Here is a 25,858-nt window from a genome sequence, read left to right as displayed (position 1 = left end):
TCTCCCAATAAGTAATAAGTGATACCTTGTGACTGCTGTCATTTTGAACTGAACGTTGTGAAACCCCGTATCCAAAATATCAAGGAAATGGCACAGGAAAAAAAAATCCCATCTTTCAGAAATGTACAGCTGCCAGTTTTCTCCCATCAATATAATTAAACTAACACTGCACTTTCTCCTTCCCTTGTGGCTTGTTATGCAGAGCAAGCAAGAATTACAGCTAGAAGCTGCAAAGTCTGAAAGTAGGAAGACATCTTTCAGTTGCAGCAAAGCAATGGAATACTCCACTGTAATGGCTTAGTGATCTTTTGCTCTCTATATACTGTAGCCAGTAACGACCCCAAAGCCAAGTTCAATATGGAAGATTAGTACTGGGGAAGAAAGCCAAAAAACACTCCCCTACAAAGCGGACAAGGTCAACTTTTAGCAAAGATTCTAATACTGCGGAATTCTTGGTGCTCCATGAGCTTTGTTGTTTGCTTGCACAGGTTTCATTGCTCAACTAGGTTACATCTTCAGTGTAAATATGAGTGTTTGCAGCCTGCTTATATAGAAAAGCTACATAGAAAATTGCACACACACACACACACACACACACACACACACACACACAAAGCCTAAAGAAAGAAAAATGGGAGACAGCTGATGAAATTGGTGTGGTTGCATGAAGAGCACTCTGATAAGAGAAACAAAGAGGATTAAAAAGTGAAAAGAGGGACATAAAAGAAAAGCCGAATATCAGAGAATAGCCTGAACCTGGAAGGGTGTGGTAAGGAAGCCCAGAATGATCTGAGGATTTCAATGAATTCCACCCCCATTTAAAAAAAAAGCATTCTGTAGTTTTGTGCAAAACCAGGAGAAAGTCAAGGAAGCTGGTTGTGCTGTTGGTAGGAGAAAATGGTAAAGTGGTGACCACGGCTTAAATAATAGCCAGCACCATGCTGCAGATGCAGAAGAGCCAATGCAGTATGAGGCTGCATCAACAGAAGTATAGTTTTAAGATCACAGGAAGTAATCATCCTGCTTTATGTTGCATTGGTTAGACCCCATCCGGAATACTGTGTCCAGTTCTGGTTGCCACAATAAAAGTGCTGAGGAACAGGAGAGAGTCCACAAAAGAGTGACACGGATGATGAGGAGCTGGGAAGATAAGTCCTATGAATAATCGTTAAAGGAACTGGTACGGTTAGTCTCAAGAAGAGAAAAGTAAGGGGAGACAAGGTAGCATTGTGACAAAGGGCTGTCACAGAGAAAAGGGTGTGGATTTGTTCCCTAGAGCACCTGTGAGTGGAAGCTTTACAGAGTGAGAGCCAAACTCAAAATTCACTGGAATTTCATGGAGAGAACAACTGAGCTGTGGAATAACCTTCCTTCTAGGGTCATCCATGCTCCATCACTAGAGGTTTTTGAACAAAAGCTGGAGAACTATTTGATGTATATGTATGTGCATGTATATGTGTATGTATATGAATATACGTATTCCTGTCCTAGGGTTGGACTACTAGAAGCTCTCCACGGTTCCTTCCAAACATATGAAAATGACTAAAATAAAAAGACCCTAAGAAAGCTCTCCAGTGAAATCCCTTTTAAAGCCGAGTGGTGGCAAAAGCAGGCCATCAATCTGCCACTTCATTCTGATAGGGCTAGAAGAAGTGCAAAGTCTAATAGGAAGAAGGAAGCGCATATATCATTGGGAATAGCAGCCTACCCTGGCAAGAGGATTCCCTGTGGAGCCTTAACAAGGTGCTACATAGCCTAAACCCACTGGAAGTCTAATGGATAAGAGTGAATTATAATAAGTTCTTTCCATCAGCTGAAAGCTCTTTCTTTTGCTCCCATTTTTGGCTGTGTATAATAGAGGCCCCATAGTCCCAAATTCATCTTCTTGATCTTCTCCATGGAAAGCAATTGGGTCTTAGACTTGGATTAAGAATTAGGGGAGAAGGGAGAAGGAGAGAAACTTACATCAAAATGGATAATACAGACGCTCTGATGAATTAGACCATAATCCTCATTATATATTACAACACTCAGCCGGTGCAGCAGTCTTGCTCCAGTGACAGGTTGTGTTAAGGAAGGATAAGAATGTGAAAGCCCACAAATGAAAAACAATTCCGAAGTGTTTACTGTATCCCTGTCATCATTGGGTGATGGACCACCTCAACCTTAGGAAAGGGTGTCATCAGCCATAGAGATAGCCAGCTTTCACATTATATTAATTGAGTTCGATCCTGATGGAGCTCAAGGTTGACTCAGCCTTCCATCCTTCTGAGGGTAAAATAAGGACCCAGATTGTTGGGAGTAATACACAAATAATGCCTCTACCTTGCAAACTGTTGAGAGAAAACTGTAAAGCACTACGGGGCGGTATGTAAGCTTAAGTACTATTGCTATTGCTCTTCTTCCTTCCTTCCAGTGCATCAGATCTCCCTTCCATTTTTTTAGAGCACATGTAGGCCAACAGATATTTTTTATATATCAGTATCCCAAATATAAGGGACGCGGTGGCTCAGTGGGTTAGGACGCTGAGCTTGTCAATCAGAAGATTGGCAGTTTGGCGGGTCGAATCCTGAGTGCCGTGTAGCAGAGTGAGCGCCTGTTACCCAGCTTCTGCCAACCTAGCAGTTTGAAAGCATGTAAAAATGCAAGTAGAAAAATAGGGACCACTACAGTGGGAAGGTAACAGCATTCCGTGCGCCTTTGGCCACATGACCACGGAGACATCCTCAGACAAGCGCTGGCTCTTCAGCTTTGAAATGGAGATGAGCACCGGCCCCTAGAGTCGGAAACGACTAGCACACATGTGCGGGGGAACCTTTACCTTTACCTTTTATCCCAAATATGCAAGGCCCATTCGATTTAAAGGAAAGTTTGGTTTTAGAAAGTGTCAGGGAATATAATTTGACTCAATGGAGATTTCATTAGAAGCCTCCATATTTTTCCTCATATAATTTTGACCCCAGGATTGAAGGGTGGCTGTTTAAACAATTCAATTAGCTTGCATACACAGAGCTTAAAATCTGTTTGCTTAAAAATAGAACAGAGCTAATTGCTATTTTGAATTATTTCAAGTAACTAAAATAAATGATTTGAAAACAAATGGTTGCTTTGGTTGCCTGTAATTTACAACTGCATATCTCCAATCCAAACAGGCTAAAATTCCTGGTGGACTGCTTTTTAAAAAATATATATATCAAACTTTCTGTTTAATAAAGGTAAAGGTAAAGGTTCCCCTGCACATGCGTGCTAGTCGTTTCCGACTCTAGGGGCCGGTGCTCATCTCCGTTTCATAGCCGAAGAGCCAGCGCTTGTCCGAGGACGTCTCCGTGGTCATGTGGCCGGCATGACTAGACGCCAAAGGCGCACGGAACACTGTTACCTTCCCACCGTAGTGGTCCCTATTTGTCTACTTGCATTTTTACGTGCTTTTGAACTGCTAGGTGGGCAGAAGCTGGGACGAGTAACAGGCGCTCACTCTGCTACGCGGCACTTGGGATTCGACCCGCCAAACTGCCGACCTTCCGATCGACAAGTTCAGCGTCCTAACCCACTGAGCCACCGCGTCCCTTCTGTTTAATATTAACCTCCAATAACTTCTTGTGGCACAGTAGTGATGCAATGTCACAAGAGAAGTGGAGATGTTTTGTCTATATAGGAAGGAGAATTAATTCTTAATAGTTATGCCAAATAAGAATGTCAAAGGCCTATTTTGCTTCAAAATACTTTTAACAAATGCTTCAACAAAGAGCCAAATTTTTGTAGCATAATCCGGTGAGGCTCCATGGATAATAATAATTAAAAAAAGGATTGTGCTGTAGGCTGCCAAATCCTATTTTAAATTTTCCTCAGAATTTTAACCTCACTACTGGAAAAAGAAATGGTTCCCATTAAGACCTTAGAAAATTACTCAGTCCTGATTGTGTATTTCCAGTAGGGCATTTCCCCCCCTCATTGTAAGAATATATTTGACTTTGCCAGACAACTGTATCCCATGCAAACTCTTTATCTTAATTTTACTTTGTACAAAAAAAGCAGACCTACCCTTTATTGTCCTACATACTTGGTTTCCTTGAAATGATACACGTTTTGCCCCAGTTAATATACTTTTCTATTCTACATAAGAACAGAAAACTTGAAAGTGGAGGAGTACACAAAGAGATGTGTCAAAATTCTCGCTTTCTTCCTTGCCTGCATCAACTTCCAGCTTGCAGTTTGCCAAATAGAAACTGGAAGGGGTGGGGGGGCTGGTAAATTCCTAAGGGGGGGGAGGCTAAGTAATGCATAAGACCCTTCTGATACCCGGAGAGGAGACACCCACCAAGGCCAAGTTCTTGGAGCTACCAGCCAGCGCAGAATGTTTTCCCAAAACAAAAGTACTGAGTGTGATTGGTTGGCAGTGAATTGTGGGTGGCCTGGGGTGAAAATGGGGTTTTACATACAGAAAGTGGGTTTTTGAAGGAAAACCTCAGAGCTGACTTTGTGTCTGCTGTGCCTAAATGGAACATTCAAGAAAGTTTTACTCTTGGTAGTTCCTATGTGGCAGGAGTTTCTTTTTTTGGATGTGCTGATGGGATAATAATAATAATAATAATAATAATAATAATAATAATAATAATAATAATAATAATAATAATAATTAATAATAATAATAATAATAATAATAATAATAATAATAATAATAATAATAATAATAATAATAAGAATAAGAATAAGAAGAAGAAGAAGAAGAAGAAGAAGAAGAAGAAGAAGAAGAAGAAGAAGAAGAAGAAGAAGAAGAAGAAGAAGAAGAAGAAGAAGAAGAAGAAGAAGAAGAAGAAGAAAGTTGGAAGGGACCTTGGAGGTCATCTAGTCCAAGCCCCTGCTCAGGCAGGAAACCCTATACCATTTCAGGCAAATGGCTGTCCAGTCTCTTCTTAAAAACTTCCAGTGTTGGAAGTGTTGGTAGACAAGATATCTCCTTAATGGATAGCTCTGCTGAACAATAATTTTTAAGGAGCATCCCTGAAAGAGGGACAAAAATAAAGTCTATTATTATTATGTTTGGTTGCACAGCCAGACAGATGTTTAGATGGGATTTAGGATGCTTATCCACCTACCGGTTCTTTCCAAGGATCTGGGATAAGCAAATGTTGTTTTCTGATAAAGGTTTCATCGCAGGCTATAAGCTTTCCAAGTAACACTGCCTTTTGCAAATCTATTGATGGTGATTTAATTAGGCAGAGGTTTGAATGTAAAGCAGAGTGTTTTGGAAAGAAACAGACTGGACACAACACTTTACAGATGCAAAAAAAAAAACCCAGGAAGGGCTAGTGAATGTTTTTCTAGTGAATTACAGCAAATAACATTTTAATGAGAGAATGTCACAGTGGGCAGGTGAAGGTAGGAGCTTTGAAGTTGCTTTTAACTCATTCACATCCTTAGGCTTCCACTGACTGGCTGCCCAACACTGTTTGTGCTTCTTGGTGCAATTTACAATTGATGTGCCTTTTGTTTGGACAAATGCATGCTTTCTTTCTGTTTATTCATTCTTAAATTTGCTGAGTAGGCACCAAAGCTGGAAAAGAACTTTATGTCCCATTTCAGCATAACTGAAAACACTGTAATATTGGGTAGCTTTATTGGTGTGATTTTCCATCATAGAAAAAAAAGTACTTTAGCCATGTAATGCTTGAAAAATATCTATTATTAGTGTACCGCACGTAAGAGAGAAAGAAAACTCCTTGACAATCAGAAGCTGCATTTTTCTTTTAATTTTTTGTAAACTCTGAAAAGTGTAGGAGGCTGTGAAGCCGTGTTATCCCTCTGGACAGAGATGAGAATTTTGGTCTGTGCCCTCCCCCTTCTTTTGGTACTGGGGATTAAATAATCTTTATTCTGAAAGATAAATTAAGTTTTGGGGACACCTGAATCACCTATTTCATATTTTATTTTATTTTTTTACTCTGGAGGCTTAATAAATAAGCTGGGGAGCTTTGATGCTCAGTCTAATTCACAAAGAGAAACTACAGTACAGTATATAAATATGTGTGTATGTGTGTGAATGCCTGCATAGGTGCACATGCTTTCACACATGGCTCTTTGCTTATCAGTCAATCCCAATAGTAATATTTTATATGCACCTTCCACAAGGGACGACTTTCAAAGTACCGGTATTCAATCCTGAGAACGTGACTTCTTGAACTCTTGAAGGAAGGATTCTTTGCTTCTGCAACAGATTCTTTTTGGATGGATTGCAAATACTATGTGTGCAAGCAGGGGCTTTTCGCTGACTTCTGCAAAAATTCGGCAAGAATTGTGGACTAGACAGGATTTGGCCCATTCAGTCAGGCTATCCTTATATCTAAAGGCTTTATATTCCAAACTAATTTTGGCCATAGGCTTCTGATTTCCAATGACGGCTTATTTCAGAAGTCTAGAAGGACAACTAGGTTGCATCATGTTTACGTAATGCTGTCATGTATTTTAAGTCAGAATAACAGAATAACAGAGTTGGAAGGGACCTTAGAGGTCTTCTAGTCCAATCTCCTTGGGGATAAGCAACTATGACAGTTAAGGGAAGCAACTGTGATAGTTAAGGACAGAACCACATGTACAAATAGAAGTAGGATTCAGGGGCTGCCCACTTAAAGTCTATCCATGGAATATGGCTTTGAGCTTCTTCTTATAATAAAGTATTTACTTTAGTCCAGTCCTTATTGCTTCCTATACCTCTGGTCTGGCATGTCACTGTGGTAAAATAGTTTTTATATTCCATTGAATCAAGGCTCCCCAAAGTGGTCAGTATTAACCCCAAGGGTCAATGGGTTTATTCAAGGGGTCAATAAACAGCTGAGGGTCAAAAGGGGGTCAGTAAATGTCTGGGGGGTCAATAGTGGATATTAAAGGCTGGAAGGTCAATTCAGCTTAATTAATCTTTTGGGGTCTCTGTAGAGCTCCACATTAATCCCTAGTCCTGAAGGTGAGATGGCTAGCAAAGAGACAGTGTTACCCAGGGTTGGATGATCAGCTGCCAATGAGAGCAGCTTTGAGTTGTTATTGGGGAGTCTTGCTTTAAAGGATTGATAATTTCTAAATTTCCAAACATCGGTAAAGGAACATATGTAATGGGTACGTAAACCTGTATTGTTGTTTGCATTCTGTTTGGGCACTCTCCTTTTTTGCTGCTGGATAATTCACCTTTCTAATAGTTTAAGTAGTGAATCATTGTGTGGGAAATGAATAGCCTAGATACCATCTTCACCAAGTGTTGTAACTACAATTCCCCAAATTCCTATTGGCTGTGATGGCTGATAATTATAGGAGATATAATTCTTACTTTCTTGGAGGGCACCAGATTGAGGAAGCTGGCACAGAATGCAATTATTTCTCACACCACCTGTAAGTCTGATTGAGTATCTGTGTGAGGAGGTCAGAAAAAAATACATGGAGCCTCATCCTTGAATAGCTGTTATATTCAGGAACGATGATTTTCAAGACAATAATTTATCCCTGCATTCATGATACATCTTCTAAAACTTCAAAGCATGAACAAGATCAGAAATCTTGCCTTGAAGTAATATAATTCTCTACAGTCAAGCGTAGAGAAATGCATTTGATGCCTCTTCATCTGAGTGCAGTTAATTACATGGTTCATTCATGACTTGTATTTTGACCTTCACATATTGTACATTTTGTGAACGTAACAAAAGAATTATGCCTTACTTACTATAGAAATGGATGATAATTTACAAACCACCTTGCAACTATATGGTGACAATATTTGCACTGCTATTATGACTATTTAAAATATTGTTTGAGAACGTTGGGATGAAAATAGTGTATCCCCAAAGTTTCTTGTTTTTACAGACTGATAGGTAATATACTAAGATGAATATTTAAGTTCTGGTGTCCATCCTTGTAGCTGAGGTAGAATTATGAACAGGAGGAAAACATTTCCCACCTAAGTCTTAAATGGCTTTTCAGTTTGTGACATGACAGTGGCAAGCCTCTGTTTAAACATGCAGCGCTTGTTTTCACAGAATAATTGTAGAATGAAAAATAGATAGTGGTAGTGCTCAAGCTGAAAACTTGACCAATCAAGAATATCTGCAATTAACTTTATTTTCATGCTCACTATTCCATTTAAAGGTAAAGGTTTCCCTGCACATGCGTGCTAGTCGTTTCCAACTCTAGGGGCCGGTGCTCATCTCTGTTTCAAAGCCGAAGAGCCAGTGCTTGTCCGAGGATGTCTCCGTGGTCATGTGGCTAGCATGACTAGATGCCAAAGGCGCACGGAACGCTGTTACCTTCCCACCATAGTGGTCCCTATTTTTCTACTTGCATTTTTACGTGCTTTCGAACTGCTAGGTTGGCAGAAGCTGGGACGAGTAACAGGCGCTCACTCTGTTACACGGCACTCGTAATTCGACCTGCCAAACTGCCGACCTTTTGATCAACAAGCTCAGCGTCCTGTTTTCATTTGCCAACAAGGAGCCCAGCATAACTTATTTTCAAGGTTTCAAGTCACAATTACAGTATAAATCACTTATATAATAAGCAAAGAGGCTATAAAGTTTTAGGGTTTTTTTTTAAATGCTCCAAACATGTGGGCTACCTTGCCTAGACTGGTACAGCAGCACTTTGCAAAATGTTTTAATTCAAATCTGGCAAGGACCTAAATTTATTGTAACCTTGAGGACTATTTTTAAACCATCCCTGAAAAGAACAGAGTATGTATTGATGACTACTCCAATCTGGGAGAGTGGCTCAGAGGTCACAAGATGTTGTGAGATAAGAGGGAGAAGTGAAGGTTTGAATGTCATCCGGATGTCATTTGAAGTTCAAAGCTCCCTTCTTCTCAATATAGGGTGCCAGAGTAGGAAACAACCCCATAGTGGTACAGGAGATTTCCCTTTTGTTAATGACAGAAGACGTTAAGAGTTGAATAGGACAACTCTCTGCCTTTTCTTCCAGGAAATGGTGCTTCTTCCATTGTAGATTCTTTGACTACCCCCCCCCCACCACCACCAGGCATACAATCTCCCTAAAGTTCTTCATTAATCTTATTTTAAGATTTGTAATAACCAAGCCATTATCGGTCTTGTTCCACTTCCGGATTCCTTTGATAAAACTGTCAGAACAGGCTCCTGAAGGGTTTCGTATTATTATTATTGTTGCCATTTTCTGTAGTAAATATCATGCTGCACGGGAATTTCTGAGCTCATTATATTTGGCAGTCAGATGCACACCTTTTCCTTTAGGCACTGCAATCTGAATTTGGAAGGGAAGGGTGTCTAGTATTTCATTATGGTGCTGCACAAGCTGGATAACACCTGCGATTATTTTTCCCCTTTAGAAAGGGGTAAGCATGCTGACGAAGACAAAAAGCCAATTTTGCTGTTTCATGAAACACAAAAGGAATATTTCTCAGTATATCCTTTTCACTGAAATGGATATTTACCCTAATAATCTGTTTGTCTCAGCAGAACATACTGTACATGGCTTAGTGTCACTGGAAGATAAACAGCGCTTGGTAAAAATTATATGTGTTTTTTTCTGCAAATGAAGGCCAACATTGAATGTTAGAGAGCACTTGAATAAAATCCAATACTCTCTGTGCTTTAGCGAAGAGAGCAAGCGAGACAGCAAAGTTAAGCAACTTAACTTTTATTAAGAACCAGGCAAGGAACAGAAGAACAGCGCTCTTATTTATACTCGCAGCTGTCAACATATCGACCAATCAGGGCTGAGCCGGTTTCCCGCGCCGTCAGCTCCGCCAATCCGAGCCGGCTGGGTTTTGACAGCTCGGAGCTGTCATCGGTAGCACGTGTGGTTGCCAGGTGATTCTGACAGCCGAGAGCTGTCAGACGGCGGCGCCTGCGTGGTTCTGTCCAGCAGCTTTTGACAGCTGTCAAAAGCTGCCGCGGCTTTTACCTCAGCCCTGTATTCAATTATACTTATGTTAACATTAATAACATGTGAATACACAACACCCCTTACCCCTCCCTCTGATTGAGTTGCCGTTTCCCTGATTGTTTCTTTTTGGGGTTGCCCCATTCGAAGTCTTCTAAATAAGTGGGGGGTCTTTTTATTCTTTCGGACTGTCGGGGAATGGGTTCTTCCGTATGTTCTTTTTCTTGGTATGTGTTGGAATCAGGCTCGGGGGGTGGGGGGCTTGACCCTCTTGCTTCGGGGTTTCCTTGATGGAAGAAGTCTCGTTGTGCTGGGTTTTGTAGCGGTGTCAATTGTTCAGGGGTGTCTTGATGTGCATTTGCCAGTGGCTGTGGTTCAGATTGCGTTTCCAGGTTCCCCCTCTCCCCCATATTTTGTGGGCTGCGATGCCGAAGTTGGTCTATGTGTCTGCGGATGTGGGAATTATTTCCTGTGTCAATGACATATGATAGGGTACCTGTTCGTTCTAAGACGACCCCTTGAGTCCATTTATTGCCCCCTCTGTAGTCCCTGGCCCAGACAGCTTGCCCTGTGCTGAGAGTTCTGTACTGGAGGGGAAGCTCTGGGTCTGGTGGGGACCTGTCGGGATGTAAACGGTCCAATCTGGTAGTTAGTCTCTTGCCCCAGCGAAGTTCTGCTGGAGACTTCCCTGTAGTTGTGCAGGGGGTGGTGTGTTGTGATAAAAGGAATTGAGCAAGTCTGCGGTGCCAGTTGCCGGTGATGATTTTCCGCAGTGCCTCTTTGGTCGACTTCACCATCACCTCAGCCAAGCCGTTAGTGGATGGGTGAAACGGAGCCGTGGTGGTGTGCCTAATAGAGTTCGCCGTTGTGAAACTCTGGAATTCGTAGGAAGTAAATTGGGGGCCGTTATCGGAGACTAATACATCTGGAAGCCCATGTGTGGCAAACAACCCCCTTAAAACCTGAATTGTGGCTGCAGAAGTTGTGCTTGTTACTGGGGCCACCTCAAGACATCTGGAATAGCTATCCACGACTATTAGGAATGTTTGTCCTTGGAATGGACCTGCAAAGTCTATGTGGATGCGTGACCAGGGTGTCTTGGTTGTTTCCCATCTGTGTATGGGAGCTTGGGGCTGGGCTGCTCTGACAAGTTGGCAGGGATAACACCCAGCTACATGTGCTTCTATTTGCTTGTCTAATCCTGGCCACCAGACGTAGCTTCTGGCCAGAGCCTTCATTTTGACGGTGCCCGGGTGACCTTCGTGGAGGCTTTCTAACACCTTTAATCTGTGCTTTTCAGGTATTACTACCCTGCTGCCCCATAATAAACATCCTTGATGGGTGGATAATTCTTTTTGTTTCAAAATATAAGGTTGGAATTCTGGGTCTGGGGGTGTGCATTGCCAGCCTGATGTGACATAGCCTAAGACTCTGCCCAGTGTTTTGTCTGCAGCTGTGGCTGCAGAAATGTCCTTGACAGATAATGGGCAGTCAGGCAGTTCAGAGATAGCCAGTATCTTTCCAGCTGGTGCAGGGTCTGGGTCGATGATTGGTCGGGGCAGTCTGCTAAGCCCGTCAGCATGGCCCATGCTTTTCCCTGGTCTGTATTCTAAGGTGAATGAATAGGCTGACAAAAAGGTAGACCATCTCAGGATGCGGGGAGATAATATTTGGGGTGTTAGTTTATTTACTGTAAAGATTCCTAATAGAGGCTTATGGTCCGTAAAAATGGTAAATGGACGACCATATAGGTAGTCATGAAACTTTTTTACGCTAGCAACTATAGCTAAAGCCTCTTTATCAATTTGAGCGTAATTGCGCTCAGGTTTTGACAGCGTTCTAGAATAGAACGCTACAGGGGTTTGCGTTCCTTCCTTAGTTAAGTGGCTTAGGACTGCTCCAATGCCGTAGGGAGAGGCATCGCAAGCCAGACATAAAGGTAGCTGTTCATTGAACAGTGCCACCGTAGCGTTGCTAGTCAGTAAATTTTTTAGAAGTTTAAAACTTTTGTCATGCTGAGGTGACCAAATCCAGGGTTTGCCTTTATCTAATAGCCTGTGGAGGGGTTCAGCGATGGAGGCTTTGTGAGGCAGGAAGGTATGGTAAAAATTAACTAAACCTAGGAAGGCTTGCAGTTCCTGCTTATTTTGGGGGGTTGGTGCTGTCTTAATGGCTTTTTTTTTTGTTTCAGTGGGGTGAATTCCTTTTGCGTCAATTTTAAACCCTAAAAACTCCATTGAGGGCACCCCTATGGAGCATTTGTCTCGTCTTAATTTAAGGCCAGCCTCCCTGAATCTAAGGAGCACCTTTGTTAATTTGTCCGCTAAGTCGTTTTCTGATTCCCCTGCAATTAGGATATCATCGAAATATGGGCAGACCCCAGGGATCCCTTTAAGTGTTTTTTCCATGATTTCTTGGAAGATCCCTGGGGCTGCCGAGATGCCGAACTGAACGCGGTTAATTTTAAACGCTCCTTTGTGCGTGACAATTGTCTGTGCTAAGGCGGTGTCAGGGGTGACAGGCAGCTGTAAATACGCCTGCGCCAAGTCTAACTTAGCGAAAATGGCGCCTGACTTAATGGCCGCGAGGATGTCTTTGACAGCCGGGACCGGGTAGGCATGGGCGTTTAATGCGCGGTTTAGGGTTGCTTTATAGTCAGCACATAATCTGATTTGGCCATTGGGCTTGATTGGGGTCACTATGGGAGTCTCCCATTCGGCCCCTTCTACTGGTTCTAGGACCCCTAAGTTAATTAACCGGTCTAGTTCATTTTCTATTTTTTCTCTCAAGGCGAAGGGAACTCTTCTCGCCTTGATTCTGACAGGCATTACATTCGGGTTTAGTTTTAATGATACAGGCGGTCCTGTGTATTTTCCTAGTGAGCTGTCAAAAACGTCCGCGAATTGAAGGCAGACGGATTCTAAGTTTGACAGCTGAGTGGCGTTGACGCCTGTCAACGCTATTCCTAGCGCCTCAAACCAGTCCAGCCCTAGCAGGCTGGTCCTGTTTTCCTGGGTCACTAGTATAGTGAGGGGTCCTTTAAATTGCTTAAACTCCGTTGGGACGGAAGCTTTTCCCCGGAGTTTAATGGGCGTTTTTTGAAAATCCGCTAGGCGGAGTTTAGTGGGGCGTAGGGCGGGCCGTTTTCTGCTGCGGTTACAAATGTCCCTGTAAGTTTGCCAAGAAATGAGTGAGACGGAGGACCCAGAGTCCACTTCCATCTCACAGGGAATTCCGTGAATTAGGACGTCCACCTTGACTTTGGGCTTAAGGGTGCTGTGGACTGTGTGTTCCCTCACTTTTCCCTTCACATTTTGCACTAGGGGTTTGGATTTGTGCCTGACCCTGGGTGTGGGCTGGTTCATACCTGCAGACGTCACCTCCAATTCATGCAGATTTTCTCGGCTCCGGCTGCGGCACACGGCTTTGAGGTGACCTGTTTTCCCGCATCCATGGCACTTGGCACTGCGGAACCGGCACGCTGCTCTCGGGTGGCTTCCGCCGCAGCTGGCACATTTAGCCCTGTTTGGCTGGTAGCTGGCACTCTTTTGGTTGTTGGCAGGGCCCCCTCGGTTGTTGCGTTGCAGCCTGAGCCTTTCGAATCGCCGCTGCACAGCATCGATGTCCATGGAGACGTCGTCATCCTCTGGACCGCTGAAACCGCCGTCCTCCTGGTGCACGGACCCACTGGGCCCGCTATCAGGGGAACGTTGGTTGTCACCGTGGCTGTCCTCGTAGGCGATGACTTCCATTGCCACTTCAGCCAGTGTCAGTGCGGGCTTGGCGATCAGCTTCCTCCTCAGCCGCTCATCTTTAAGCCCAATGACAATTTGGTCCCGGATTCGGTCCTCTAAATCAGGGAACCGACATCGCCGTGCGGCGTGTCTGACCCGGGTTATAAAGTCATTGGCGGGCTCGTCAGGGAGCTGTACTCTTCGGGCAAAATTTACCCTCCAGAAGAGCTCCGACTTCGTGGGCATGAAGTGTTTACTCAGCCCCTCGGTGAGATCAGCATAGGAGATTGTTGCGATTGGTTCTGGACTGAAGAGTCCCACAGCGGCATCGTAGACGGCGGGCCCGCTGAGCCAGAGGAGGGCGGCTGCCTTCGCCCGGTCGTCCGTAATCTTCTTCACCACCAGGTATCCTTCTACCTGGCCTAGATGAGATTCCCAGCATTCTGGGTGGCGAGTGTTGAACTCGCGAATGTGGCCGTGGTTCGTCATGCTGTCTGTCTAGTCGTGGGGCAGCTGCTTGCGTTGTGTGGAAGCTAGGCTTCCAAGTGACTTCAGCGAGTGACTAGCTCAGGCTAAGGGGAAAAATCTCTTCTCCCCTTAGGCGGTGACTTCAGCTATGCAAGCAGGCATCCCATCCTCGTCGCCAGTGCTTTAGCGAAGAGAGCAAGCGAGACAGCAAAGTTAAGCAACTTAACTTTTATTAAGAACCAGGCAAGGAACAGAAGAACAGCGCTCTTATTTATACTCGCAGCTGTTAACATATCGACCAATCAGGGCTGAGCCGGTTTCCCGCGCCGTCAGCTCCGCCAATCCGAGCCGGCTGGGTTTTGACAGCTCGGAGCTGTCATCGGTAGCACGTGTGGTTGCCAGGTGATTCTGACAGCCGAGAGCTGTCAGACGGCGGCGCCTGCGTGGTTCTGTCCGGCAGCTTTTGACAGCTGTCAAAAGCTGCCGCGGCTTTTACCTCAGCCCTGTATTCAATTATACTTATGTTAACATTAATAACATGTGAATACACAACACTCTGATTCAAATATCGACCTTTCAATTTATTGGGCTGCTTGTAACAATAGTCAGTGCCCCATTGGGAACTGGGCAGTGGTGGGATTCAGCCAGTTCGCACCACTTCAGCAGAACCGGTAGCTAATTTTTTGTTGCCCAGGCCCAGAATGGATTTCTGGAAGCTGCATCCACACAGAGAACCAGTTGTTCACATATTTGAATCCCACCACTGGAACTGGGCCATTCAAGGCAGGCAAGTGTGCAAAACTTCATTTGCACATGCATGAAAGCTAGTTCAAGTGGCTGAAGCCATCCCCTTCCCCCCCTCCCCCGCCACTGCCACTGAGGTTGGGGACTGCTGGCTTATAATAAAGATGCCAGTGAATATTTTCCCAACTGTGCATATATAATCTACCAATGAATTGCTGCTTTCTTTCAAATCTCAGTTTCACCACAGCCAACTTGCTGTCAGACAATTTACTGTGGAACAATCCAACAATTCAATTATTTAAAATATTTAGAAAATTATTTTAATTTTTGTCATCCACATTTCATTTCGTCTCTCCTTTGGCATCCTTTATTTAATGATTCTATTCCACCATTTCTTCAATATTAGTGTAACTCTTGTCCCGTGTGGCAAATTGTCCCATGGTGAGTTGGTCATGGTTAGTTATCCCACAGCAAGTTGACTGCGATAAGTTGGCTACAGCAAATTGGCTGTGCCACGTTGGCCGCAGCAAGTCAGACATGGCAAGTTGTCCTAGACCCAGGTGCATAGCAGAGCAAGGTAGAATTATGGAGAAACGTGTGGATAAATTGCCTGATTTAGTAGAGGTCTGTTATTGGGGGGAAAAAATCATTCATATAGTTTTGGCTGTATGAAAAGCAGGACCACACATTTTCTCTATTCCTTGTTATTTATTAAAACCTCTCAATTATCTCTTTCTTTCTCTTTCTTTCTTCTCTCTCTATTCTGCCTACAATCACTTGCAAAAGTTCTTTCCTTCTTTTTGTAATAGAAACCAAAGAGGTTGTGTAATGAAAACATATGACCTTCATTTATTTTTATTTCAGGATATATTGCTATATGACATTGCCTTATCAGTTTCAAGGAGGTGCATGAGCATTAAACTTTGATGTGGAATGATGTGATGGACATTTCAGTGTCATCATATTTTGAAGGAGCAAACTCCATAGATTATCTACAGTTTGTGCCTTGTGAAATCAGTTTTTATTTCAGGACTCTTGTTCAGAAAAGATTCAGCAAATGGGCCAAGAAAACTATACGAGCAAGATGTTATCAAATAGGGATGTTTCAGTTATGGTAAAATAAGATTTTGAATACAACCTTTTCTATATTTGTTCTTTATTATGTTTTAAGATTAGCATAAAAGAAAATGAAGTGCTTGTGGTTTCGCAAGATTTTGCAGTAATGATCTGTATTGTAGAATTGATTTTTATTTCATTGTGCTTTTTCTTTTGTGATAAACTACAGATCTCTGAAAAATATTTTTTTCAATGTGCAGATCAAATCAATCAATCAATCCAAGCTGGGAGAAGCTTTCATTTATTAATCTTCATTTTCCCTGATACATTGAAACCAAATTTCTATCTTTTAGGAGATGAATACAAGACACCATAAGAGAAACCCTACAATTAACTTTTTTCCACCGATGAAATGTGCTAACTGGCAACCCCATTAATTAGACCTGTCAATCTCGGATTGTTTAGAAAGCCACTCCTGATGTGGGAGTTGAGGAAACTGGGCCCAACAAAATGAAAGGGAAAAATTTGGTGTCTTCATTTTCAGAGATTTAGATCACAGGTTCACATAGCCTTGTTATGGGAAATATTGAGTGCTGAGGCTGGGCTGTTGGGGTTGTAACTAGGATGAGAAATTTTTCTTGCTTCAGTGAACTTAGTATTGATTGTGACTTCTTATGAACTGGGGAGTCTTTATGGGTGCCTGTTTTTAACAAGGAATCATGCCACGCTGTTCTCCCACATTTTGTAAGACAGCCAGCAAAACCATCCATGTCTCTCCATAATATATTTCTTGAAGAGCTCTGTTGCCCTCTTGCAGGTGTCAGGAAATCAGCCAGCTGCACCCCAAATATGTTGGGATTGTACTTGGGTAGACCAAGAATAATTCATTTATGTAATTATAAATTAGAGTTTCTGGTGCAAAGGTGGTCAAGATAAGAATTTTCAACAGTAAAGAAAGATATGTTTTGCCATCATAGGCAGAACAAGAAAGCTTGTTCCTCATAACCTTCTCTCACCAACCACAGAACATTTTATCCTATTCCTAACTGTCCCCACTTTATTTTTACTATTAGTGGGCTTGAGTGTTATTTTGGGTATAAATTCAAGAAATAAAGCAAAAGCTAACAGGTTTTTCTATATAAAGTATAGTAGTATGTGAACTAGACACAATATTAAAACCCTGAAAAATCTTCATTGAGTTTCACCAGTTTTCATCAAATTACTTGCAATACTTAAAACAAACAAAGCTAGTAGTCAAACATAATTACTACAACCATGAGCCATTTGAAATTATGAGGTTTTATAATAATGCCATACAAGAATAGTTTTTCACTTAGGTGATAGGTTGACAAGTTTCTCTTAGAAACCACATTTATATCTTTAAGAACCATAATCATAGTCTCTGGGATTATCCTCTGCTTTCTTATGGCTCTTCAGACATATGACCTATACCAGATCAATTGATTCTTTCCTCCCGGCCCCCATTTTTTTAGGCATCTTCTACAATATGGCAGCTCCAGTTAGGTTGAGTCCAACATCTTGAATGTCTAGATTCCATGGTCTTCTAAGAGTTGCAGTCCTGAAGCATCTGGAAAGCATGAACCTGTGGAGTATTGTAGGCTGATGTTCTAGTATACAAGAAATCTATCTTGGATGTTTTGGAGGACATAACATTCTTAACCTGGGGTATTTTTCCTCTTCCAGATTTTTTTTTTTTTTGCTTCCTAGAATGTTTCCAAGGTTTACCCAGATCAGTCTTGGAAGCATCAAGAAAGCTGAAGATCTTTAGTAGGCTGTGGGATAATATTGTTTGTCCTCATCTGTTGTAATCTCATACACTATGGAGCAGATTTTTGGGTTTCACATGCGCTCAATGATACCAGAAATGCCACTTAATTTGTAAACTATCTCTGTTGAATGTGCCTGATGTTAAGAAGAACTTTTTAAATAAATGCAAAGGTTAAGCCCTATCTTTAGTCAGCACATGGAAAAGGATCAGGTCCTCTATACCAAGGGCCTTCAAACTTGGCCCTTTTATGACTTGTGGACTTCAACTCCCAGAATTCCTCAGCCAGGCACGCTAGTTGAGGAATTCTGGGAGTTGAAGTCCACAAGTCATAAAAACGGCCAGGTTTGAAGATCCCCTGCTCTATGTCAGGTTTGGGCATTATCACGGGATAATAAGGAAAAGTAAATGTGAATTGATTTTCAAAACCCTTAACACCGTAGTCCAATAATTTAACAGCTTCATAGTCCCTGAGTGCTTCTGTGTGCTACACTCTCCGGGGTACCCTTGAAAGAAAAAGGATAATCTGAGGCAATCTGGATCCAACTGTGCATGATAAAACACAATGTGAATGACTACATTGCAGCAGGACCACCCAGGGAATACATGCATGATATGGATCATAGAATTCTCCTGTAAGCTCTTTCCAGACAGTTGGGTGTATAATGTTCTAACAGGAGCAGTGCGGTGTTTGACGAGGTATTTTAAAATGCTTAAGCGATTCAACAGGAGTGTATAATGAAGAACTAAAATCAAAGAGTGCAAGGAACCCTTTGCAAACATCCACAACCTTCTCTGGTTCATGACTATCTTTGCTACGCCATCGCTGACTTCCTTATAAGAATTTTACTTTTGTACACTGCCCAGACTCCGAGACGAACAGCCATAAAAATGTGATAAGTAAATTTAATTTTTAATTTAATAATATTTCTATTCTAAATAAAAATAAGAATACCAGATTTGGATGACAAACCTTGAGGGATGACTGCCCTTTATCGAATGCTGTCTGAGCACTGCTCCAAAGACGGTTAAATGCTCGATTTACTTTGGCATTCAGCAAAGACACTACTTTCCATAAAACACGCCACCTTTATTTTCTCTTCATAGGAGCGCATGTGAGATTAATCAATGTCAGAAGTTCTACATTTAAATTAGCCTTTCCCAAACTGCCACTCTTCAAATGTGGGAGCCAGATTGGGGAAGGCTGATCTAGACAACGCTTGGAGTTCAGCCAGACCTTTGAACTGAATTGCTCAACATTTAGTAATGGGTAGCTTCATATCAGAGCAACTTGGGCAAAATGCTTCTTCTGGCACCAGAATGTAGGCTTGTTATTTTTGTTTCTTTTTATAGAAAAATGACCCATCAATTTTTTTATCATTTTTCTTTAAACAAAAAAAGAGGCTACTTCTGAAAGCCATTACTTGCCATAAGTTTATAAGCCACAAATACTTTTTGTCCTGCAATCACTCCTTCAAAAAAGGCAAAACCATTAATGTAACCATGTCCTGATCAGTCTTATGAAGAGAGGACAATGTTGCAAGTGGTATATTAATGAAAAATTTGGTTCCAAATGTTTAAACTTCCTCTTTTTTCCAGGATTTTCATGTCCCCTCCCTTTTAGTGTTCTGGATAACAACACAGATGTGATATCTTCTTCATAAATCTGTGGTCACAATTTCATTTATAAAGTGAAATCCTTGGTAGCCCAGATCAGGAAAATAAGTGGTTTTTTTCCCAATCATTCTACCAAAGAACTTATCCGGGAATTCTTGTATGCTTCACTGCAACCATCACACCTTGAAGCTATTGCCTCCTTTTTACAATCAGAAAAATGCAAAGCACATTGATGTTCAAATACCTGCCTTGTTAGAGAAAGAATTAAGTTTATTTTTTGTAGAATTGGCTATTTGATTTTTTTTCCCCTCCACTCCCACCCCCCCCACACACACTTTTTTTCGCCTCCCAAACTGATCAAATGAAGGCAGGACCGGCATTATCCTTGTATTAGAACTGGACTGTTTACCATGCAAAGATGAACAGCTATTCGAGTTAAATCTTCATACTGCCCATCTATGGGCAACCTCTCTTAGAAAGCAGCCGAGTGCTAATAATAATAATAATAATTAAAGCATTACAAGATGGTTTGGTGGTTATTTTTGTTTGAGTTCTTTTAAAAGCCAAACAGTTTTAACTAAAGAGTTCTTTTTTTCTCTCTCTCAAAAAAAGGGGGGGGGGATGACACTTGGCATAAATAAATAAATAAACAAACAAACAATACTTTTAAAAAATACACGACTAGAAGAAAAAAGGGGTCTGCCCCCATCAACACATATATATTTATGACATGCAAGAGATTAAAAGAGAACTGTTCTGAGTTTTCTTATCCAAAGCAAATCAGAACTAAAATTTTTTAAAACAAACAAACAAACAAAAAACACCAAAATAAAATTGCAGGAATTGCAGAAGAAAGCTCAGATTCAATTTGGTTTGCAAACACCACATTTTGGAAGCATTGCGTTTAAGGGATTTTGAATACCATCAAAAGGCACCAAAGGATTGACTCAGCCAAATCCATCAGAGGCCATTTGTGGGGAATCGTGAGGGCAGGTTGCAGCTAGTGGTAGCATCCCTGCCCCTGTCATGAATGACGAGTCAAAATGTTCCTGCTGCAAACCTGCTCTTTCTGACTTGCCTTTGTTTTTCCTGTCTGAGGCTCTTTCCAGATAAGAAAACGGGGCTTTCTGGCCTTTAGAATAAAGTTACTTTAGCCTGCATTCAGCAAGAATAGCGCAGTCTCCTGTCCAAATGCAGTGAACAGAGAATTTGCATTTGTGGAAGGGAGAATTTGCATTTGTGGAAGGGAAACAGCTCTTCTTTGCTGAGTGGGATGGGATAAGGCGGAATATCACTAATTCCTAAATTTTAAAAAATAAGTCTTGGGTGTTTTTTTTTTTTTTTAAAAAGGATGGTTGCATTAATGCTGGAACCGGAATCAACAGAATTGAAGTACAGGTAAAGGAAGAAGACAAAGAGAAGGAAGTCAGAAAGCCTTAGGTGGATTAGTCTGGCTTTAATGGTCTTCATCTATTCCTAATGTAAGTAAGTTAGTGACATGGCCAAAGTGAAGACAGATCATAGGTCTCCTCTGATGTCACAGACACAACTCAACAGGTGACTATGAGAGTTGTGCACCTAGACTTCATTGCACTTTCAAGGCAGTGAGTCCTTTGTGGAAGGGGTGAAAACCTGAAGATGGTCTTTTTACAGGCTGCAACCTTATGTTTTTATGTTATTTTTAATCCAATGTGCAATCTGGGGCAAAAAAAAAAAGATGTATCTCTCATAAGAACTGAGTTACAGGAAAACATTCATTGTGTGGTAAATGCGCACAATAAATGATCATCTGGAAAGGCCCTGAGTTAATAAAAGGAACACAACACTTTAAAAAGGTAAACGGTCAATTACAAGAAATGAACCATCAGGTATCTTAATTCCTGTTTCTTTTTCCAAAGAAAAATCTCCAAGTAATTTTTTAAAAAAGAGATAGCTTAATACAATGCATCTTTGTTTCATGGCCTTGGCTGAGTTTTCTTTTCTTTTTTCATAAATATAATTTAGTAATCTTCCTTTGGTTCCAGATTACAAATTATATTTGTAAAGGAACTAAATTTACCAGTTACTACTGGGGAAATGAAAGCATACAGAATTCAAGCTCACTGTTGTAGTAGCAGCTTGGTCGCTTTCAGTACTTAAAATTCAACTGTTCCTAATTTGCTTTGCCATCCAATTTCTTTATATTGAGGGGAAAGCAATAAACGTTGGAATCTGAGAGTTTACCTCTACACAGTCAGTGTCTGCAGAGGAATGATGAAGGAAAAAGAAAAAAAAACGAGGAGAAGAAAACAGGACATTTTTTTTAAAAAAAACTTTTGTTTGCTAGTCTCCAGAATATTAGATTCCCAAGGATCATCTTTTCTCCCTCCTAATTAACCTTGTCTTGAAATATATACAGGTTATTTGTTGCTGCCACTGCTATTATATTTTCTGAAGGATGCCAAGCTGTATGCAGGATCTTTTTGCTAAAGTCCAGACTGTCCACGCTAATTTCATCTTTCCTCCTTTTGCCTCCAACACAAACTTTGCGAGGCTTCAGGATGGCACGGGGTTTGCTGTTTTCTCTTGAGGCTTCAAGAGTCACATCACGCTTGGTATTGCGATCAAACATTCTAAAGAAATTATTGTAGGAGCCAGTCATGATGACACTGAGAAGAAAGAGAAAAAAAATGTCCAGTGAAATTTAGAATCTTTTTAGTTTTAATTCTTCTCTCAATCACATCCCATTTCAGGACAGATCCAGCTTTAAGAAATACCTACCATATCTCCTTCCTCTCTTAGGCAGTGTGATGGCTCAGTGGTTAAAGATGCTAAGCTTGCCAGCTACAAAGCTGACAGCCCAGGTTTCAGACCTGAGCACAACATGACAGGGTAAGTAAGCTCCCAACACTTGCCCCAGCTCTCCTGCCATCTAGCAGTTTGAAAGCATGCAAATGCAAGTAGATAAATAGGTACCACTTCAGTGGGAAGGTAATAGCATCCCATGCATCTCGGCATATAGCTATACCGGCTACATGACCACAGAAATGTCTTGGGATAATTTTGGCTCCCTTGGCTAAGAAATGGAGATGAGCACTGCCTCCTAGAGTCGGACATGACTGGACAGGGGAAACCTATCTTTACCTTTATTTCCTTTCTTGGGAAACCCCAAAGCAGTGAGGGATGGAATAGCAGGTCAGAAAGCAATTTGCTGGCTCTGTAAATGTCAACTTAAAGGGGGACTATAATCACCATCAGTAGTTAGGCCGATGGTGCATTTATGCAATGAGAGAAGTCATCCTTCTTCATTCCTGCAATTTCCACTTATAATAAAGTAAGTTAGCTAAATTGGACCACACTTTGGTAGGTGGCATGGGGACAGTTGTTGGAACTCATCTCATTTCTTATCATTATTATGATGCCTTTTTTAAAAAAAAACTCTTAAAGTATCAAAATAATGATAAATCAAATAAGCACTAACCACCTGAAAAGAGAATGATGATACATGGATCCAATTAAAAGCTTCAGCAAATTCAACAGCTGGCTTGGTTGCCCCCATAAATATTTAGATCAAGGGGAATGCTGCTTGCAAATAAGGAGGGATCTCAGTGCAGCACCATCCCTTAGATCAGGGCTTTTCTTGGGACTGGTGGATTCAGAGAAATACTCCTGTCCTGCAGGCTAATATTTAGACTGAAAATGTAAAAACTAATTACAATGGCAAGTTAATTTCATGCTTAATTTTATGTTACAAATGAGCAATATTTAAATTACTTTTTAATTTTCTAATTGTCCATAGCTGAAAGTATAATGTTGACAAAAAGAAAATATCCTAATTCCATTAGCCATAGTTTCCAAGGAAGAATTAAGCAACAATTATATAGGTCATTTTAATTTCATTTCTATTTCATAAATGGAGCCAATTAAATCTTGGCTTTGTATGCCTAGCTAGTTTAGAAATTCTAATTTATGTCAGCTAGGCAAAGTTCCTTTGCATTTAAAAAAAAACCCTACAGCTCATCACAATGCTTATGTACCATAAGAACATTAATAGGTTGGCATCACTGTGTGCAGCTCATTTCATTCATCTAAAAACGTATCTATTTGAGCAATCTGACCTGGTCTGATGGGTTAGGGTTGGGGTTTTAATACGTCTTAATTATTGTTTTAACCTTGGGCATTTATTTAATCGCTTTTAACTTTTGTATCCTGTTTTGTATTTATTGCCCTGTACACCGCCCTGAGTCCTTCGGGAGAAGGGCGGTATAAAAATATAATAAATAAAATAAATAAAATAAAATAAATTATCAGTCCTCTGCTGATCAGGTTTTTGGGATCTGTACGCTTGGCCCAACATAAGCAGTACTCATTCAGCTATCTTAATTGAAGTAACTTCTCTTCAAATTGCTTGCAGCCTCTCTTTATATGTCTAATGTTAGTTTTCTGGATGACAAGAAGAGCTGACATTTGAACAAGTCATGAGACTTATTACCAAGTGTTTTTCAAGTTTCAATGAAATCTGAAATGTAATGATTTTTTTTCATTTGCAAGAAAATCTTTTCTGCACTGCATGAAGAAGCAAAGTGCTGAAAAGATAAAAGTGGATGGATTTGAGGAATCAGAAAATGAAAAAAACACAATAATCCTGCGTATAACTCCTTACCTGTCTGACCCATTCCATACACATTCAAATTTATCAAAAATGCAATCATTCTCATAGAGGGAGCACAGCTTGCTGCGGAGGTAATCATGAACCTAGGAGAAAGAGAGACAAAGAATAAAAAGAAAGAAGCATTCGGAAAGAACGCCATGCTAAAGTTCGATTCAAACTCTGCTCACAGATTCCAGAGGACAAGAGTCTGAAGTTATTAGCAACAGTTATTTTATCTTAGCTTCTACCATGGATGTTTTAATTTCGGTGTTTTTTATTGTTCTTACTACTAAAAACCAGCAAGAGTCTGTTTTTTTTTAAACTGCATTAGCAATATAATTGAAATCAGTAAATTATGTGTTGGCCAACTCCAAGATCTCACAGCAGTCATAAATGAATACATGTAAAAATAAATCGTTTTGAAGCATTTTAGGAATGCTTGTGAAGATAGCCACACCTCTCTCACTGGATTTAACACCTATACCAGGGGTGTCAAACTAGTGGCCTGCGGGCCAGATGCAACATGTGCAGGCCACGTCCACCCCGGCTCCGCAAAAGGCAAAAAACATCACAATACGTTACGCGACGCAATTGAATTTGACACCAGTGACCTATACCATTCATTCACATGCCAAGAAACAAAGGATCAAGATAAAATACCTGGTATGTCTCAATAGGTCTGTTCTCCATATTTAGATCCCACACCTTGACAGTGAGATAATCCCTGGTCATGATGTATCTCCCAGTATGGCTGAACTTTACATCAGAAATTGAAGAGATGATCTCAGAAAAAAAAGATCTGTTACTTGGATCTTCAGGCTCTTCAAAAACTATACATACCACACACACAAAAGAAACAACATAAATATAGTCAAGGTATTTGTATCGCTCGACTTAATCTGATAAATTATGAAAATATTTGAATTTCCCACTGGTTAGGCATAAGAAAAATTCTGCAAGTACATGTTAAAAACCTCCTAAAAAGACTTAACATATTTGCTTGAAAATAAGTTTCCCTGGACTTCATTGTCTTTATTTTGGAGTAGAAAAAAGTGTAAAATTATATTGCAAATCCCACTGAAATCAGTGGAACGGAACCACACAGATAAAGACTTACGTTTCATCAATTTCATTGGGAAACTAAATGATCACATTAGATGCAATACCTTTGAGGCGGTTGTGCTCACAGCTCAAACCTTTTATCCACACTAATTTTCACTTATTATTGCATGTATTAGTTTACTATAGAAAGCAGCACAGTAGATTCTTGCAGGCTTAGTCCTGCTTGCAGCTCAAGTGATCCACAGGAATCAATGAAGCTTAACTTAGTCATGACTAAATCCTACCTGCTGTGTTTTAAGATGTGGAAAATTACCCTGGTTATTTCACATCACAGAATTTGATTTCATTTTGAGATAATATTAAGAGGAGTCCACCTGACAATATAACAAGAGCACTATAGAAACAAACTCACTTATCGTTCCTCGTGTATCCTGAAAAGGCACTGGAGACAGCTACAATTGTGCAACTAAAGGAGATAATTACTACTGACTCCTTTAAACTCAATGAAAAATTAGTCCTGCTCCATTTCAGGAGTACAGCCTCGACCCCAACAGGTGAAGTTTGATGAAACTGATGAAAATAGTGAATTTCTGTGCTACTGTGGCTTGCTTGTTTTTGATTTAACATTATCATCAATCACGCCACAGCAAAATTTTAACAAAGTGTATTTCACAAATCCTTAGCTACATATAAGATACCTCAGTTGTCCTTTCATTTTAAAATGTCTTTAATATATGCTTAAATATCAAACAGTCACTCTGTGAGAGAGATGGGGGGTTTCTTGAAAGCTTGAAGCAAACAGCTATATTTCAAGATGGATCTAAGACAATTTGACAGGAACTCTGCAACCATGTAGATAAAAGAAATGAA

At 40.9% G+C, this 25,858-nt stretch overlaps 1 protein-coding gene across 3 annotated transcripts in view; it reads right to left on the bottom strand.

Moving 5' to 3' along the window:
• Positions 1 to 21,664: 21,664 nt before the first annotated feature.
• Positions 21,665 to 25,858, bottom strand: part of PPP2R2B (protein phosphatase 2 regulatory subunit Bbeta) — a gene marked incomplete at its 3' end in the record, with an annotated part of 274,612 nt that continues 270,418 nt past the window's right edge. For all 3 annotated transcript variants that reach the window (XM_081321463.1, XM_081321461.1, XM_081321462.1), the window contains exons 7-9: positions 24,587 to 24,756; positions 23,939 to 24,030; positions 21,665 to 21,944 (exon numbers count right to left, since the gene is read on the bottom strand). In XM_081321463.1, coding sequence (XP_081177589.1) covers positions 21,665 to 21,944; positions 23,939 to 24,030; positions 24,587 to 24,756 — 542 coding nt within the window. The remainder of the gene's footprint in view (positions 21,945 to 23,938; positions 24,031 to 24,586; positions 24,757 to 25,858) is intronic.

This window comes from Vipera berus (genome assembly GCF_964194415.1).
Source record: "Vipera berus genome assembly, chromosome: 2".
In the NCBI taxonomy this organism is placed as follows: domain Eukaryota; kingdom Metazoa; phylum Chordata; class Lepidosauria; order Squamata; family Viperidae; genus Vipera; species Vipera berus.
This window is presented reverse-complemented; position numbering and strand designations above follow the sequence as displayed.